The 20,356-nt window shown below is 37.0% G+C and overlaps 2 protein-coding genes across 3 annotated transcripts in view; one reads left to right on the top strand and one right to left on the bottom strand.

Annotated features, from left to right (window-relative positions):
• The window catches only part of LOC306887875 (carbonic anhydrase 14-like), a gene marked incomplete at both ends in the record, with an annotated part of 55,866 nt that extends 51,584 nt beyond the window's left edge, over positions 1-4,282 (bottom strand). Inside the window, 2 exons of the mRNA XM_079445879.1 lie at positions 3,937-3,957; positions 4,216-4,282. Of these exons, the coding sequence (XP_079302005.1) occupies positions 3,937-3,957; positions 4,216-4,282 (88 nt within the window). The remainder of the gene's footprint in view (positions 1-3,936; positions 3,958-4,215) is intronic.
• Positions 4,283-7,830: 3,548 nt separating this feature from the next.
• Positions 7,831-19,003, top strand: LOC306887692 (uncharacterized protein). 2 transcript variants are annotated; one of them, XM_079445647.1, is made up of 6 exons: positions 7,831-7,951; positions 10,093-10,484; positions 13,281-13,356; positions 13,744-13,822; positions 15,649-15,835; positions 15,946-19,003. In XM_079445647.1, exons 2-6 carry the CDS (start codon positions 10,095-10,097, stop codon positions 16,474-16,476), a joined length of 1,263 nt encoding a protein of 420 aa, XP_079301773.1. In that variant the 5' UTR covers positions 7,831-7,951; positions 10,093-10,094; the 3' UTR covers positions 16,477-19,003. The 2 variants fall into 2 exon arrangements, with proteins under 2 accessions (XP_079301773.1, XP_079301774.1); XM_079445648.1 differs by having other exon boundaries at positions 7,840-7,935; positions 15,946-18,995.
• Positions 19,004-20,356: the final 1,353 nt, after the last annotated feature.

Raw genomic sequence — 20,356 nt, forward strand, 5'->3', positions numbered from 1 at the left:
TATCATGCTCCCGAAGGTCACAAAACTCTGGACTCTTGGTAGTACCTAGGATAGCAAAGTCCACTAAAGGAGGTAGAGCTTTTTCGGCTTTTTAAAATTTGGCTCCCAAACTCTGGAATAGCCTTCCTGATAATGTTCAGGGTTCAGACACACTCTCTCTGTTTAAATCTAGCTTTTTTCGCCAAGCATTCACATAATGTATCTCATAACTTTGTACTACAGCTATAGACGGTTTCAGCGGCAACAACATTAACAAACATTACTGCGCATGCACGTTTTTGTGGCCCTATCTTAACTTCCGGTAGACATCCAAATAAAATCAATAACAACAGCTAAGTCCCTCTGGAGTAGATTATTTTTTGATAACAAGCAAAATATGTTTGCTGCGTAAATCAGACAGATTTATTAAAAATCCAAATTCATTCTCTGCCAGCAGGAGGCGCTTTAAAGCGGGAGAACTTGATCTTTGCATTGGTCTGAATGAAAATGCAAATTCATTCTTTGCCACTTGGTGCCTTTTGGAGAATTAAAAATAGCTGTTCCCCCTGTAATGCTGTACACAAAGCAGCACTGTGCTCACAAAGGCTGATTTAAATGAAATCGTCCAATCAGACCAATCATTGCAGATTAGCATCATGCAAAGGAGGGGTTTGAAAAAATGAATCTTTGAGTGAATCGTCAAAAAAGGTAAAAATAAATGCATATTATTTCTACATTATATTTAGGAGTAGGTTATTAGTTGTGACTATGGCAGAAATGTTCAATAAAAATCATGCAGTTAGTTACAAATTACATGTAATCAAACAGGCGGTGAATACTATTAACTGAAATGATTATATGTTGCAATTAAACTTTGCGATTGCGATTAATCATTGCGATTTAAGCTAAATTTGGTAGTTTATGTTGTTCCAGGCCTCATCTGAGTTCTTCTGGGGGGTTGGTATTATCTCTTCTCAGGTGTTCGGTCATCTCAGATCTTCATAAGGGTTGGATCCTGACTGAAGCTTGTGTAATTCCTAGTTGCCTCGGGATTCAAGTCCCGTGCCAGAAACAAAGAAGCAAATGCAGACAAAATTAGCGTAGCTGCTGTTCCAACCAAGTAAAGATGATGTGCTCAACCCAAACAAAAGAATGATAATGTGCTTTTGATCAGATATAGACGGTTTCATTGGGCGCACACGCCTGGCCCGAAGTTAACTTCCGGTCTGTGTTTGTTTATCGGTCTGGTTAGTGGCACCGGATACAAACACAGTTAAAGTTAAAGTGATGAGTAATGAAGTTGGGCTCAGGTTGTTGTACTGTGGGATGTGTTTCCCATACATTTATTTATTTGTGGCGACCCGCCACGATATCAAAACTGACCAATTTTCCAAAAGGCTTCGTTGAATAAACATGAAAAAAAAAATTATACTGACTCCAAACTTTTGAATGGTATAATGTATAATGTTACAAAAGCTTTTTATTTCAGATAAATGCTGATTTTTCTATTTGTCACAAATCTGATTCATGGTCTTGCGTCCACTCGCCATCAGAGGTCGCTCTTGCATCATATTGACTCTCACACCACACAGACTGTTACATGTCACTCTTGACTACAGTTCCCATCATCCATTGCACTGATTACACATGCACAGCTGAGTCCAATCAGGCACCCTTTGTGGGCCTTGGACTTCCTCTTTCTCGTTGCCGAGTGTTGTCTAGCGTTTATCACTCTCCCACTGATAACTACTTTATGGAGCCCTTCTGTGTTTTCTGAGTCTAAGTTTAAATCTAGTTTGTCTACTTTATTGCCTGAGTCATTTGTATCTTTATCCTTGCCTGTGTATCCATTTCTTGTCTGATCTCTGCCTGCCCTGAAGTTTATAGCCTACATTGGATCTATATAGTCTTGTCGTTTTGTACCGTTTGCTCCTGCCTGGACTATTGTTCACGTTATCGGATTACCCCTGTTGTCAAGCTCTCTGGATATCGTTCGCCGATCGGAGACCCACGCTTGTCCTAGGAATACTCTTGTGTCTTGCCCGTGCCATACTTCTTTGCTGTTGTTTGACCCTGCCTGTTTTATGACCATGTTAAAGAATAAAAGCTTGCACTTTGATCCGCTCAACTCCCATCTCGTCGACTCCATTACACTATTCATCAAATAATCCTGAAAATTGTACCCAACTTTTTTAAATATCGATAATTATAAATGTTTTTTTGAACAGTAAATCCTTATTTTTTTAACTTTTGTTTTAGTTGTTAATCCCACTTCTACCTCTAAACCTATCCATAACTATTACTTAAAAATATGTATAGTATATATATATAAACAAAACATGACAGAAAGATACGTTCAATCACAGTAATTTATTTATTGCAAAAGCAGTCCAAATGAAGATGCATTGCAGCTGCAGTCCTCTCTGGTGGAATACAGTAGGTTTGTGTGAGGTGCAGAGCAGAATTTAAATTGTTAATGCTGAAAATATTATCCAGATTACTATCCTGATCCACTCTGTGGAATGAAGGCACACTTTTCTCATTCACACCGCACCAGAAACGGAATGTCAGGCCCAATTTACACTAGTGCGTTTTCATTTTAAAATGCCGTTTTAGAATGAAACCGATCCTCGTCTGCACTGGCGTTTCTGCTGCGTTTCAGAAACGATCTCCATCTACACTACACAACCAAAAACGCATGTCACGTGACCATTCATGCAGGTACAACCATAAATGTGTATAGGTAGATTCCCTATTATTTAGATGGAGGAGCATCTGCGTGCTTGGAGCGGTCGACATTATTTAGATGGCGGAGCGTCTGCGTGCTTGGAGCGGTACAACAATGAGCATAATGTTATTGCTTACACGGTCGTCAAGGATATGCAATGCTAATGTGGGCAGCCATGCCATCGTTTTCAAAAGTCTCCGTTTTAGTCAGTTTACACTGAAACGCAACCCCGGACTTTTCAAACTAAGGCCCCATTTACACTAGTGCATTTTTCGCCATCGGATGCCCATTTTCCAGACGTTGATATGATTCTTTAGGGTCTTAATGAAAAGTCTATAACATACTTTGGTTAAAATTTCTCAACGGTAGTGTAAAAAACACCTTCTTTACCCTGTCAAAATCAGCTCTGTTTTCATCAAGCCGTTTTTTAGTCCATGTTGCTTTAAATGCTAATGAGCTCTGCTGACCCCGCCCCTCTCTTAGGTGGGGTGAAGAGCAGTACTGTTTACTTTAGCCATGAAACAGAGGCCTTATTATGCCAAGAATGTCACAAGATCCTAATGGGTTCTCCCAAATGGTATCCCTTTGCAGGAAAATAATATATTTTATATTTTAACTTTATTACATTCAATCAATAAATAAGCCTTGGCTCAGAAGATATTTGTAATTGTGGCATTGTGTGGAATTTTGTAAAGTAGGCTATTCTTGTTTAAAATCCACTCACACAGGTCTATTAGAGTCTGATCACATGCTATAGCATTATTAACTGAACCATCACTGTGCAATTAATACACTGAAGCATGTAAATCTGTGTTTGTGTGTGCCAAGCAGAGCAGTCTCCCAATTCTTTATCATGAGATTATTTTTTATCAAATGGAAACACTCATTTTAAGCTCTGTAGTATGTACTATATGCAACCTATGCACCTGCTATTTCTTTTCTCTTTCACCCTCAAAGTCCATGTGACTATGCAATGCAACTACTGAAGGGATGAACTGGAAGTAACACAGTTTGAACAGAGAGTGAAACTGAGGGACAAAAAAGGTAAGTTTGATGAAAATATGGAAATGTTCCTTTCCAGAAATCAACAGAAGCTTTGAACCAAAGCAATTTAAAAGTATATACTATTATGCAGGTTATCTATGATAATTTACTCACAACAATATTACACCAAATCTGTGACAAAATCACAGACAGTGGAAAAAAAACAAACAAAAAAACTGTGTTACCTGCATATGTCCATTCTTTAGCTTAAAAAAGGAAGAACACACAAAAGTTAAAACAGATTCTCTGTGTATTTCAGGTAACAATTAACCTAATTATTAAGACTTACAAAAAAGACCATCAGTTACTAGCACATTAGGGCAGTTTAATTATATAACAATTAAAAGTTACTGAAGCATCACAAAGCAAATAAGTCTTTTCATCTGTGTTCAGTAGCAGTGATGACCAAAACGTTGTTACAACAGGCCACTGCATTAATATTACATATATAATCAAAGTCTTACCAGTTCCTGAGCACTCCACACACTTGTAAAAGAGAAAAAAAGCCACTGTTATCCAGACAAGGTCCATTCTTTAACTCTTCTCTCCACAGGCTACACACACTCATACAACGAGAAAGCTATAGACACACCAGTACACTAGAAAAATGGTAGGAAAATCTTAACAGGTCTATAGCAGAACAACTTGAAAAATGTATCCAAAAATTTTCACAAAGAAATAATAATTTGTGTTCCTTTTCTGGATTTGAGTGATTTGGTCCAGTGAGCTGAATTGTGAAAGAGAGAGGCCATCACATGCCACAGAAGAAAGAGAGAGAAACAGAGAGAACTGAAATGAGAAAAGGACAAGTGAACGAGAAAATCACTTGCTGCTGGACACTGAAAAATGTGTATGACACAACTAGCTGAGGGGGGAGCAGGCAAAGCCTGCCTGAAGGGGTACTGAGGTGATAATAAAGAGAATGAATAGAGACCATGAGAGGGAGACCAGAGAGGACAGAAAGCGCAAAATTGATGTAACTCATCTATTGCAAACTACAATTGCTATTTGATAAATTTAGCATGCATAACTATTTCTCTGTACTGTTAATAAAAAGAAGTATGTATGTTATTATATATATATATAAAAAAAAGGATAGATGAGTCATGTAGACACTGATCAGGGGTGCCACTATGGTTTCCAGGCCCCCTGAATATCGTTGACTCCCAGTCCCAACCCCCACCCCATGCAACTGGATTAAATTAATCTTGCAAGTAAATACATTTAGTGTTTAATATAAAAATAATGTTTCTACAAAGTTTAAAACGTCTGTTTCTAAGCCCAGAGTTTGTTAAGCCCTTCATTTTTCAAACGCTGGAGGGCAGTAAACTTCATCCTATAATTTCTACAACCACTTCTTTGTGTTTAAATATTAAATGTCAGCGTTTGAAATGTGATATCTAAATGTTATATATAGCTATAGTTCTCCTGTGCTATCTTTGTGTTTACTGTTATTGTTATTGTGATCTTATACAGGCTACCTGTATGCACAAGTGTTTTGGCTCTGATTTATTTAAGAAATGTTTATTAAGATTTATTTAATATTATAGGAACTATTACACGAATTTCTGGCTTTTTACATTAAATTAATTAGCCAATAATGAAAGAATCTCTCTGGAACACTGAGGTGTTTAGATGTTTGCTTTGGATTCCCTTTATTTCCATTGGAAATAGTTTCTCATAATTCTAATGCGCTCCTCTGTAGTAAATGTAATGAAGCAGCCTCTTGTGAGACTTATTTCATATGTATTTTCATGCCACGATGTCATTTGTTCTCGCCACATTTAAGATTTAACGGCTCAGTTATTTAAAAAAATATATATAATTCATTTAACGTTTCAGCTTCGGTACTCCAATCCGTTCCTTACGCAACGCTCCTTATCCATGAACCTTTTCCTTTGGTCAATCTTTAGCGAGTAGGGCGTGTTAGAATGGTTATCATAATTCTCATTGGCCTTTTCCGTATTAGAGGCGTGGCTATGGATTTCATTCACAAATCTCTCAGGCTGCAGTTCACGTCCATGTGCATGTTGCTCTTAAAGGGATACAAGGCAGGGCAGACCCATTCTTCTGGAATATATATATCTATATCTATATATCTATATATAGAGAGAGAGTATTTATATCTGTTTATTGATTACACAATGGAAGAGTTGTAAAAAAAAAATTACTTGTTTTTTTACGAACCCAGAATAAGATCAGACTCTCAATAGAGATGTCTGTAATCTTCTAATTGAAGTATTTTAATGTAAAAAAAAAGGATGTATGTAAAGGTTAATGTTAAGATTAAGATTATTACTTCATACACCTATGAGAACAGCATGACAGCTTTGTTCATAATACACTTCTGTTCCCTAATTAATAGTCCGTGGACGGCCTGTTTGAGACTCAACTATTCATACTGAATGTATAATTTATGCCCTAACATCACGAGACATGGCTGCTGAAAACCAGTATGGGTGCGGAAAATGTTTTAAAGAATATGTTAAACAAAGAAAACGTCATTCATTTTTATAATTTTTTCATTCATTAAAATGCAGAACAAAAACATCAGCTATAAGACCTCTACAAATGTAGTGCAAACCTGGACGAAAGCTTGTTCATATGAACTGTTTTAATGTTGTTCGGGTGAGATTAAAGACAGGTTCACGTGTGTCAGTTGACTTGTCTGACATGGAGTCTGTAGATCAGGGCTGCGTTCAGCCCCAAAAAGCGGTGCAAAACATTTATTAAAAGGAAACGGTGGTACGTTGAACACCCTGATCTGATGACGCAAGAGTTGCAGCTATGGCAGCTGAGAAGATCGTTTTGTGTGCTCTTTTTGAAGAATTTTTGGAGCCTGATGAAATTGGTATAAATACGTGTTTAATACTGCAAAATATGCTCAATGTTACAGTTACTGCCCTTGCCGTCCAGAATAAAAGAGCACATCCCAATCGAGTGAAGGGATTTGTGGAAACTGTGGTTCCTAATTATTGTGATCCAACATTTGCCTCATATTTCAGGATGAAAAGAAATTTCAGGTGAAGGACAATCCACTTCTTACCTCCGAGACTGTGTTATGATCTATATGACCTTATTATTTTTATTGTGAGTATTAGGCTTATCTATTTTGCTGATCACTGTTTTTGTGCTATGATAGTGTAATATTTACCATTATATAATCAGAGGAGCATAGAACAATTTATGAAAGTGTCACTCCACAATACAATAGCAAAATATATAAATATGTATAGTATTTTTATGTTACATTAATCAGTGCCTAGCACACCTTCCTGAGGAACGGATATGGACCAGAAGACATTGCAATTATTACATATTTAGACAGACTTAAAGAAGTTCCAGATCTATACTTGTGCTCTTATTATTTCAGTTATTTTGCCTTTAATGTAAATAAACATGTGCAAACAATATACTTGCTCTTGTGAATTTATTTAGATGCTAATTACATTTACTTACAAATTCATCATCATCATGTTGATATGCTATGTTACTATAAAACTCTTATGACAAACATGTCTTCTAATATCTTCAGTTGTTGCCCATACCGAGCTGCAGTGGACACATATTAAATGACTTCACTTGGACCCATAGTGCCAGCTGTCTCTTTAATACCGCGTGGTTTCTATACACGTTGCTGCTGATTGGGCTGACATTTTTGACACACCCACCAAACAAGAGAAAACGTATCTCAAACCCCATTGCACACCGTTTCTAGGAACGTTGTGCAGCGGTGTGATACTGAACGCGCCCCAGCTAACTTTCAGTGGGCGCTTACGTGATAGTGAGAATAAAGTTGTGATTTTATGATTGCTTTGCGTAATGATTTTGTTCCTTTCCCATTACAAGAGTGAATACACCCTATGTACATACACGCTGCACATACTGTATCTTTTCTCTGCTCATGCTAACAGAAATACCACACGCATGGGCGGAGCTACGAGTCATTGACTGGCCAGTCGCAGAAGAACGGAACAATTACTGGCTAAATCGTCAGCCAATAAGACTGTTACTATCTGACTGCAGCGGCCAACGAGAGGCTGTGCGTGCATGGCACTAAATTGGGCACGTGCGTCCATGCACATGTTGACACTCGGGATGAGAAGAGAGAGAGTAGGGAGCTGATCTGTAAAGTAGAGTAGAGTAGACGGGATCGTCGGAAAGGGTTTGCGTTGCTTGCACAGGTACCCTGAAGTTGAGGTATGTTTTTTTTTTTTTTTTTTTTTTTAGTATATATAAATATATATATTATTAAACAATTCGTTGTTAGGGTGCATGCCACAAGGGATAGAAGGGAATAGAATTTAGCTCACTTTGACATTGGTAAGCTGTTATTTGATACAGTGTTCATGTATGTATCCTGTTCCTGCAACGAGTGTAACTGTCTGTGCAATCTATGTGTGTGTGTGTGTGTGCGCAGTTACATTTAAAATGCAATAGAATACACACACACACACACACACACACACACACACACGTGTGTATGTGTGTTTATTCTATTGCATTTTGAATGTAACTGCAATTAGGGGAACTGTATATGTATGTTTATGTGTATATATACAGAACAACACAACCAAAGGCTTAAGCTGACCCCAAATCACAACTGTCATTTTCATTGCTGCTTAATGTCTGAGCAGCAGAGAGAGAGAGAGAGAGAGAGAGAGAGAGTCACATACTGAACATGAAGAGTAGACTAGACAGCGGAATGGATTGAAGGAAGACAGGAGGACAGAGATATACTTTGTTTTTAATATGGGTTTGCAATGAATAGAGGCACACTTGAAAAGAAAGAGAGACATTGAAAATGGTTGGGGGAGGGGAAAGGAACATGAGGCAGTCAAAAGTGAGTGTGTTTGTGTTTTTATGCCACTGCCTCTACCCTGTCCTTGTGTGTGTGTGTGTGTGTGTGTGTGTGTTTACCAGAGGCAGAGGAGAGAGAAAATGAAAAAAAAAAAAAATAGAGAGACCCTAGAAGACCCTGCCTTCTTTAACCACTAGTGTTAAAGCATCCTGCTGCACCCCTCCCCCCATTTTCCTGCTCTAGATGATACACACTTACACAAACCGAATCATGCACACACTTACGCACTTGCACAGGCATGCATGCATGCATCTCTCTTTTCTGTGATCACACAGGGTCTAGACAGACCTCATGTACTCTGTACTGGCTCAGACAAAACAGTATAGATTAAATACATTTAATAATGATATTGGGTGTATTTGATTTTATTAAAATAGGGTTACTTTTTCAATATGCAGTAGGGTCTGAAAGACTACGATGAAGGTCTGAGGTTTTAAGTGTAATCTGATCCTTGGAAGAATTAAAAAAAAATGTAGAATAAAGAAATCACATGAATAAATTACCATTTCAAATATATTAAAATAGAACAACTTTTTTAAATTGTTATATATTTCACAGTATTACTGTTTTTCCTGTGCTTTTGATCAAATAAATGCAGACATCCTCATCATAGGTTTATTTAAAAAATTATTATTATTATTATTATTATTATTATTATTATTATGGAAAACCTAACTTCAGTGGTTTGATTCACATTAATTTTTTCATGTTTTGGCATTTTGTTGATTTTATTTTAATCTCAGGAATTTATTAAGGTCATTATGGATTAATTAGTATTGGAAAGTCATTTAATTTCCATTTGTATTCATACACTTTGAATTGGAAAATCTAAATTCAGTCTTTAATAATGGAAACACCATTGTGCTTCCTGTTGTGTTGTTGATTGTTCATATTGCTCCTGTTATTGAAACCCTCCTAATGAAATACATTTTAAAACTGAAATTTGATTTATTTAAATTGATTGAAATATGGTTTGTTTTTGAATATGCAATATGATCTTAGAGATTACAATGGAAATGTATTTCAGATCTAATTTGAACCTGGAAATAAACAGAAAATTTAAGCATTTAAAAAAAGTGTAAAATAAAGAACTGATAAATGAATAAGACATATTTACAATTTTGTTGCAAATTTGTGGCATTGCCCATTGAAGGTCAGATTTCTTTTAGCACAAAGTGTACCAATAGTGCATGTAGACATATATATATATATATTAATGTAACTTAAATTTGTATGCTCATCAAAAAATTTGAAATTAAAAAATATTTATTAAATGCAATAAGTAAGCAACTAGTGGTCTCTGACATTTGGGCCCCACTATTGCTGAAGTTTGCACATTTTGTTACTTTGTTGAATACCCTCTAGTCAGCCTACTATGTCTTCTCTCTCTTCTTTGCATTCATTTTACACATACGCTTTTATTTTAAAACTTTGACTTTTAAGGATATTTCCCTCTTTTTTTCTATCTCTCTTCCCACAGTCATGCAGTCCACAGAATTCATTTCCTCTCAGCCATCACAGGATTCACTAAGCTCCAACAACAATTTCTTGTTCAGTGATGATGAACTGTTGGAGGACAGGTTCAAGCCCCATGGAATCCATTTGACTCAGTCAGGTCTCTCTAACAGAAATGTTCACAGAATGAACAGGGAGAAGGAGCATCCTGGATCTCCGTGGGCATGTGATGGGCTCATTGTGTCTAGTGACCCTGAGAGGTCACAGGACAACAGTCATGCTAGGTCAACGTCTTCATCCATCTCATCATATCTGTCTCTCTCCTCGTCATCTTCGTCTGTATTGGAATGGAGTAGCTCAGAGAGTGAGCAAGGAAAGAATGGAGGAGCTGAAGGTGACCTGCTGTTTGCTCGTAAGGTGAGAATTTTTCTACCAGTTCTTAACCCTTTACACATGGTGTTAACATCTGTCTCGAGTAGTCCAATCAAATGTTGTCATTGGAGATCCATAAATTTTTACCTGTAGTATTTAAATGCATCACAAGTGTGACTTTTCTTATGATTAAGGGGCTCTGAATTATCTGCCTATGTCATATACTGCATCAGTGTATTGGTTGTGCATGTTACTAAAACACAGAGATGTTTTAATACATTGCATGTAAACACACACTGATTATGAAAGATTTCAGAATTTTGATTCTGCAAACAATGTTTTGAGCAGAAGAACAGTTTTGTAGTCAAGTACCTGTACTGAATGAACTTAAGATGTGCAAGCTTAACATAACATGATCTACAGTACTTTTATTAATTTAAATGTACAGTCAGGTCCATATATATTTGGACACTGACATAATTTTCATAATTTTGGCTCTGTGTGCCACCAGAATAGAATTAAAATGAAACGATCAAGATGAAATTGAAGTGCAGACTTTAAGCCTTAATTCAAAAAATATAACATAAAATGCTTAGGAATTACAACCCTTTTTATACACAGCCCCCTCCCCCATTTTCAGGGGCTTAAATGTAATTGGACAAATGCTAACACTTTACAATAAGGTGTCATTTGTTAACATTAGTTAATGTATTAACTAATATGAACAAACAATGATCAATACATTTATTTTTTAACGTTATTTGTTAACGTTGGTTAATAAAAATACAGTTGTTCATTGTTAGTTTACAGTGCATTAACTAATGTTAACAAACACAACTTGAGATTTTAATAATGCTTTAGTAAATGCTGAAATTAACAAAGATTAATAAATACTGAAAAAGTATTGTTCATTCTTAGTTCATGTTAACTAATGTTGTTAACTAATGTTAACTAATGAACCTTATTGTAAAGTGTTACCGGACAAATAAATATAATCATAAATAAAATTTTCATTTTTAATATTTTGTTGAGAATCCTTTGCATGCAATGACTGCCTTAAGTCTGGAACTCCATGGACATCACCAGAGACATGGTTTACGCCTTTGTGATGCTTTGCGGGGCCTTTACTGCCGGTGACTTCAGTTGTTGTTTGTTTGTGTGTCTTTCTGCCTTTAGTTTTGTCTTCAGCAATTGAAATGCATACTCAATCGGGTTGGAATCAGGAGATTGACTCGCCCATTGCAGAATTTTCCACTATTTTTACCTTTTGCTGTATGTTTTGGGTCATTGTCCATTTGTACTATGAAGCGCCGCCCAGTGAACTTTGCTGCATTTGGCTGAATCTGGGCAGAGAGTATATCCCTGAACACTTCAGAATTCTTCCGGCTGATTCTGTCCTCTGTCACATCATCGCTAAACACCAGTAACCCGGTGCCACTGGAAGCTATGCATGCTCATGCCGTCACACTGTTCCACCATGTTTCAAAGATGATGTTGTATGCTTTGGATCATGAGCTGGGGGGAAGTCGTGGCCTAATGGTTAGAGAGTCGGACTCGTAATCCAAAGAGATTGCAGGGATTGTAGGTGGGGGGAGTGAATGTCCAGCGCTCTCTCCACCCTCAATAGCACGACTGAGGTGCCCTTGAGCAAGGCACCGAACCCCCAACTGCTCCCCGGGCGCCGCAGCATAAATGGCTGCCCACTGCTCCGGGTGTGTGTTCACTGCTGTGTGTGTACACGTTGGATGGGTTAAATGCAGAGCACGAATTCCGAGTATGGGTCACCACACTTGGCAGTATTTCACTTCATGAGCTGATCCAAGCCTTCTACATACTTTTTCTTCCCATCATTCTGGTACAGGTTGACCTTAATTTCAGATGACCAAAGAATGCTTTTTCAGAAGTAGTCTGGCTTTTTTAGATGTTGCTTGGGAAAGTCTAATGTGGTATTGTTTGCACCTTGTGGTGAACCCTCTGTATTTGCTCTCGTGAAGTCTTCTCTTGATTGTAGACTTTGACAGTGACACGCCTACCTCCTGGAGAGTATTCTCTTGGCTGGATGTTGTGAAAGGGCTTTTCTTTACCATGGAGAGGATCCTCCGATCATCCACCACTGTTGTCCTCTGTGGACGTCCAGGCATTATTATGTTCCTGAGCTCACCAGTGCATTCTTTTTTCTCAGAATGTACCAAACTGTTGATTTGGCCACTCCAAATGTTCCTGCTATCTCTCTGATGGATTTGTTTTGTTTTTGAAGCCTAACAATTGTCTGTTTCACTTGTATGGAGAACTCATTTAACCGCATGATGTGGGTTTACAGCAACAGCTTCCAAATGCAAATGGCACACTTAGAATCAATTCCAGACCTTTTACCTGCGTAATTGATGTAGAAATAACAAAGGAATAGCCAACATCTGTCCATGAAATGGCTTTTGAGTCAACTGTCCAATTACTTATGGTCCCTTGAAAATGGGGGGGGGGGTTACATATTAAAGAGCTGTAATTCCTTGAGCTTTCCTCCAATTGTGATGAATACTCTCAAATTACTTACTTTACTTCTAGTCATTTAGCAGACACTTTGATCCAAAGCCACTTACAAATAAGAAAAAGTAACTAAAACTAAAAGTTAAAACTTTGTAAATACGATCTACACACACATTTAAGAAAATACAGAAATTAAATAAAATTGACAAATGCATAAAAATGCATCTATTAGCATATGCATTTAGTGCTGTCTACTTGTGATGTGATTGCTTAAAACTGATATTAATATCAGATGCAAACAAGATCTTAAAGCGTTATTAATTGAATATCGGGATCGTTGCTTTCTCTCCCTCTCAGTGTTTAGAACTCCAGGGGTATGTTCGGCCTCTGCTGGAGCTTCTAAATGGACTGAAGAAAGGGCGATTTGACAAAGGTGAGACAAAAGCAAACTTTTTCTGTGTGTGTCTAGGCTTAAACATCCCTCTTTGTAAGGATATACAACAGCTGTAATTGGCCTGTAATAAACTGTATAGTTTAAAGTGTAGCAACCCTTTTATGTGTGTTGTTATTTATTTCTCTATGTTCTCTTGTTTTTTGACCCTTTCATTTTTGTGTCTGTGCTTTCCTCTTATGTAACACTGACAAGGTGCAGCCCAAGGCCTTATTAAAACTAAATGTCAATTTATTTTATTGTTTTCAGTTATTGCACATTACAATACACAAGAGGAAAAACATTAGGTGGTGCAGGAAGTGATTTAATTTGACTCTTTATGATGAATACTGAGATTATATCAGTACATTTACTGCTTGTGATTGGCAGGTCTGAGCAGTTTTCAGCAGAGTGTTGCAATGGACAGAATTCAGAGGATTGTAGGAGTCCTGCAGAAACCACATATTGGGTGAGAGAGTGTGAATATCAGTAAGAACTGTATTAGATGTTACTGAGATCATAACAGTTTGTTTTGCAGTATTTCAGAGTTTTTAGGTAAAATCTTGTTTGCAAGTATTTATGACATTATCAGAGGGTCCATCTTCTAAACAACATCCAAGCTTAATGCAACTTATGTATAAACATCAGAACAGAACGTTCTGTAGAAGGTGCTACAAATAAAAAGCCAGCAAAACAGCCTAAATTAAGCAGTCGGTAGTTTAATTTGTGAAACTCCAGTCTGTGGAAATTTTTATTATATTTGCTTCTAGCAGCTTCACACCAAATTTTCTGTGAAGTTAACCAACCTTTGTCTAAATTCAGTCTTTAATATAAGGTAGGCCATTGTGCCTCCTGCTGTGTCACTGATTGCTCACATCGCTCCTATTATGCTATTGCAAACCTCCTAATTGTTAAAAGAAGGAAGAACTATCTCCTCTTACCTCAAACCCAGACCAATCAGATGAGTGAGAGTGTAAAAATCAGTATACGAGGTCATTCTTTGATTTGAGGCGAGCATGATATGGGTGCATGTTGCTCTCATTTTGGATTTTCTAACCTAAATTTTTACTGAATTTTTACCATTACAGCTGCTGAGATTAACTAATTGTGGAAAGTGCTGATGCATCATTGTGCAGTGTAGACAGCATCATTAATAATAACTGGATTTTTGGCAACAGTGCAGAGCTCAAGTCACCGATAGACTCGTGCTGAACTTAATTGAAGTTGAATGTAATTGCAGTGTTATTTTAGTGTAACTGATGTAATCTTAATTTAATTCAAATTCATCAGCATATACATACATTATGTTTATGCATAATGCATTATAAACTATAGTGAACAACTGCCTATTTATAAAACTACTTTATACCATGGTCTGTCTGAATACTCTATTCTGATTGGCTGGCAGGTATGCATTAAAACCATTTAATACACCGGTAGTTCCAAGTCAGTTTAATCACCGTTCTATATTAAAGCACTACTTTAATTGATGCACACAAAACCACACAGACACATACAGAGAGAGAGAGAGGTCGGAAATTACAGATTGCGCTGCGCACACACAGAAACTTGTTGTCAGCGCTGCCCTGCAACTTTTATTTATAAAATAGCCTGGATACTGAATAGCTAAATTATATTCCTCAGCTACGAGGTGGTAAAATCTGTGTCTTTGAAGTAACTTAAACACAGCTTCATTGTTTGTAAAGAGATGTGCAGATGCAGGTAACGCACATACAACTGTCATCTCTCTCGATCGATCGATCAATGCTATAATTAATTCAAATAAATGTGATCTTACTATTATAACTTTTCAGTGATGGCAAATGATCATGGTATAAGCAGGATAATGCATGTCTAGCTGTGCATTAAACGATTTTAATGCACTTCGCAGAGGCAACCACTTGGCCTCCACGTGGTGCATTAAAATCGTTTAATGCTAGCCATGCATTATCCCTTACTTAACCAAGGTTATTGATTAAGATACTATAAACTTATATTGTTGGAAGTGTTCACTTATTGCTCAAATTATTGTTATTATTCATATTATTCATAATGCACAAACTAATTGTAAAATCCAAACATAATGTTAAACCAACTGGCAGTAATTTTCTACCCTCAAGTTCACACAGATGTAATCACAGTTGTAGTTCATCACTTGAAATATGGACGTTTCACTAATGTGTGGCATCAGAATGAGTCAAATTACTTATATAATTGACAATATCAGACTATATATTTGTCTGTGTTACTGTGTGCTTTTTTTACTTTTTTCACTTTTTCCCTTGATCTCTACAGAGAGAAGTGCTTACCCACTTTGCTGCAGATAGAGGTGATGCTAAAGCTTTGGTTCCCTCAAGTGACTGCTCAAGTTTCTGTGACACCTAACCCTGCTGACATTTCACCTCAAAACATTTCCACCCATGGCAGCAGCAATATCATTCCCCCACATAAGCATAAAGACCAATTACATATTCCAGTCAAGGTTAGAGAGACACACGAGACACACAGCATATTATCTGGTGTGCTCCATTTTATACTTTTGTGATTTTATAGACATTGATGCCCTTTTTTATTCTCTCTTGGCTCTTGCAGAAGCGACGATTGAGCTGGTCAGACACAGATTCACCCTCCTCTTCACCTCCCACAGTGTGTAAAAACTCAAAACTGGAATGTTGTGAAGAGCAACATCAATGGCCATATGTTGATGGAGGGGAGGACTCTTCAAAGACTCCTCAACTTTTCTCGAACAAGAACAAATCAGACAAGCAATTTGGCGAAACCCTGGAGCACAAGATTATCCGGTGGTCAGGTTCAAGACTGACATGGGTGCACATTGCGCCCATTTTCTCCCCACCTAAATCTGATCCCTCTCATAAAGGCGGAATGGGAAAAGAAAGAGGAAGCAAGAATGTTCTCCTTCCAATTTCCCCTCTCACCAGCAGGAGCAGTCCAGCCATGCAGGACAGCTTTGTCTCTTCCACTACACCTTTTTCAGAGCCGAATAGATACCAGTGCCAGTCTGTGAGTTTAGGGACAACAAGTCCATTGCAGGAGTATGCCCAAACTCTACCAATCACAAGGAAGCCTTCAAACCTTGAACAGCAAAGCACTATACAAACCTGATGCAAAAAAGCACAACCAGCTGAAAGTTGAAGTATAGGATGTTGAAAGTTTTGAAGGTTGTATGTTACAATGGTTGCAAAAGAATTTCTAAAAAAAACAAAAAAAACTGAGACTTGAATTTTATATTAATTGGGTTGAAAATTTGGCTCTTTTGAACTTGAAACGAAAGTACCTAAACTTAATGTGAAGTAGATTTAGTCAGTCAAACAGATAGCCCTGCCCCAAAATCTTGACATTGGTTGAGCCAGTGCGGTGTTGTGCTGGACGAGATGCTTAAACGCGCATAATTTTGCCCAACAGAGCCACAGTTTTTACATGACAGTAAACATCCAAATAATTACACATTTCGCCTTTAAGGAAATGTGATGTCGCTTGTGGATGTGCTGTGCCCTCAAAAGTGTTTAAATCTGAGGGAAATTCTAGTCATTGACTATGCTTTAATCCTAAAACAAGGTTGAATTAAGGCTAGACTGCAATAATTTTAATGAAAAGTTAACACAAGCTCAAGCCAGTGGTAGGACTTGGCATCATTATAATAACATATATCATTAATAAGATAGCATAAAATAAAAGGTCTAGTTTTTGTTATATTTTGTTTTCTCAAACTGCTACTGAGAATTACATTTGTTTTAATTACAGTTTGAAAAAGCTGCCAGTAGACAACACTGTGCTGGTGTGAAAGGTCCTTTTTGTAGCTATGAGGAAAAATGTAGCAGAGGCAGACTTTTCAATATCTGATATATTATGAATTTATGAGCGGGTTGTAGCAGAGGTTGTTACAGTTTTTTTTTTTATTTTTTTTTATTTTATTTTTTTTACTGCGTTTTATAAAGGCTGTCATTTTGTCCCACCCTAGTGGGAGCTTTGTGCACTGGTTTGGTGGGTCATGGGGACACAAATGAGCAAAATTAGAAATTCTAAAAATGCACAAAGTTTTCTGTAAGGGGTAGGTTTAGGTGTAGGGTTGGTGTTGTAAGGTGATAGAAAATACAGTTTGTACAGTGTAAAAACCATTACGCCTAGTTAGATTCCCCGTAAACCACCAGTACCAGTGAGTATGTGAGAAAGAGAGAGAGTGTGTGCTAGCAGTGGTGGGTTTTTAAATAAAAATTAACCACTTTATTTAATCGCTAATTAAAGAATGTTTGTGACAACACATCAAGCTGGAAGAACTAACCACAACTACTATACACATTATGTTAGCGTGTCTAAATGAGTAATGTCAGATGGGCCGTGATGGCAGATGACCAGTGGCTAATGGTGATTCTCAACATCATATTATGTAGGAAATTATGGAATACCCTGGTTGAAAGAGAAAAGAAGATTTTGATGGAAAAATTCCTACTAGTTGAGTGATATTAGATATCTAAACAAGGGTCAAATGTCAGAAATAAGGAGGACAAAACCATCATAAATAGTGCTAATATGCCAACCTTTATTTATTCACTTGTTGATTTCAACATTTATTTATGATTATTTGTATATGTATTTATTATTATGGCAGCTGAGGTCATGGAGTATTTATTCATATGGCAGGTTTTTGTCATGGAATTGCTGTGTGGAAAATGAAAGAAAAAAAAATGAAGGAAATGTGAAATTGGGAAACCTGTGCCTTTTCTCTAGAAACGATATGTATATTCTTATTCATACTCGTATTTGTTAATTGTGTATTTTTATCAAATCGTATAGAACACAAAATCTCAAAACTTCATGAGAAAACTGCATTTGGATAGAGTAACTATTTACCACTAACTGCACAGTGAAGTACATTAATTAGTATGACCAGTATGAATTGGTCACATAGAAACATTCAAAGAGAAGCTGTATTTTCTGACCAGTCACTGCACGTAGATGTGATGCATCCAGGAACCATCACATTTCTTGGACCAGTATTTTTGGAGCAGACAAATTATAATGTTAAAATGCACTTATACATCAATTCATTTCTGAAAAAAAAGAAAACTGATTTTCTGTGGCTGTAAACATTGTAATGAGGGACAAAAATTGCACAATTTCACATGCTGCTAAATTATTGATTTAAAAAAAAAGAAGATATTACATAAGTTGCTTAGAGTCCAGGTGCCCCTATAGCAATAGAAATGTTTACCATGTTAAAAATCATAACTGATATCTGCGTCAGCTTTATTATATGTAATTGACTTTTTTACATAATGATTTTGTAGAAATTTGTTGCACTTATTTTAATTTTGTTTTAATTTATGTTGTTTAAGACCAAGAGCAATGATCATAAAGGATGTATAATGGTTGTTTAATCTGTATTTTTTATAAAACTGTTGTACCACTCTCACTCTGCACACTGGAAATCATTCTACTGTCTCCTTCTTTCCAGTCTCTCTGTCACCTATATTTTATTTATATAGTGCTTTATACAATACAGATTGTGTCAAAACAGCTTTTTCGCTCTGTTTCACCTGTTTTCCCCTACTTATCTTCTCTGCTTTTTACTGTTATTCATGTTTTTTCAACAAAGACGAGCATTTTAATAAACAGTGCATTTTGGATGTACTATTTGACTATGTTCTGTTTTAGTGGTGTGTATGTATACTGTATGTGTAGTCTTGTGTGTTAGGGAAGGTTTATAATATGAACTTGTAATATGCACTTGGAAATTCTGTCTGTTAGAGTGCAAATGTTTGTACTGAGGCAGTGTTCTGTACTGAGGCATAACTTTAGTGGCAACAAGCTTCGATGATGCAGATCTCTAACACTGAGGCAATGCTCTAGTGAGGCAGAGCACTATATTGAGGCAGTACTCCAGTTAGACAAGGCTCTAAAATTAAGGCAGTGTTCTATAATGACACAGCTCAGTATCAGGGGCAGTGCTTCTAAAAGCCATATCACAGCACTGCTCTAAACCACTAAAACCAAAGCACTGCTCTACTGAGGCGCAGACATATAGGCTACTGAATCAGAGCTGCAATACTGTAGAGCAGGGATCTCCAACCGTGCTCCTGGAGAGCTACCATCCTACAAACTTCCAGGACAGGTTTGAGTTACACTCATTATTTTCAAACGTGGCAGACGTGGTTTAGAACCACTGCTCTATGAGACCGAGGTCTACTCAGGGAAAGGTCTATACTGAGGCAGGTAGTTGAAAGAGTGCTTCAGTGAGCCAACTGTGTTCTGCAGGGGGTACAGATTTTGAATTTGTAGACTTGACTGTTTTAATCTGGTTGAACTGAGTGGGATTTAACCTCATCCCAGCTGGTCCCCATGACTCTGTTTTAGCTCTTAAGTACAAGTGAATGTATGTGGGAGTATGAGCTGTGTGTTTGTTTTCATGTGCCAGTGCCTTTAGGGTGATTTAGTATGGGAATTACAATCTTTACTCTTTATTGCATTTTTATAAAAAAAAAAAACAGTTAAAGTCAAGTTAAATATAATGCAAGTTAAATTAATTCAGAACTGATTTAAATCTGGTTCTGAACCACCAGATTCAATTTTGGCAAAACTTTTCTTGTAGCCATGGTAGCTACAGAACAGACAGATTTTTTCCTGTTTTATTAATAATCACCATCACCAGCCTATCGTGACAAACGTTCAGGTGCTTCGGAGGCTAGCACACACACTCAAAGGTGTCTACATGCACACACAAAGTACACAAACAGGATGAAACCCCAACTCGTAAAAGGATAAAATGAACAAAGGATAAAAAGAATAGGCCCTTTAAATAAAACCATTACATTTTTGTTTGTTTTGTAAATTAATTAACATGGTTAATTATACACAGGCCTAAACTTGGTTAATTGACAGTTTATTTTTGCATACACATACGTATAGGTTTCTGGTCTCTACGGAAAGAATTCATTCAGATACACACACACAATTGGTATATGTGCAAAATACCACATGAGACTGT

The sequence above is a fragment of the Barbus barbus genome (genome assembly GCF_936440315.1).
Source record: "Barbus barbus genome assembly, chromosome: 21".
NCBI lineage: Eukaryota > Metazoa > Chordata > Actinopteri > Cypriniformes > Cyprinidae > Barbus > Barbus barbus.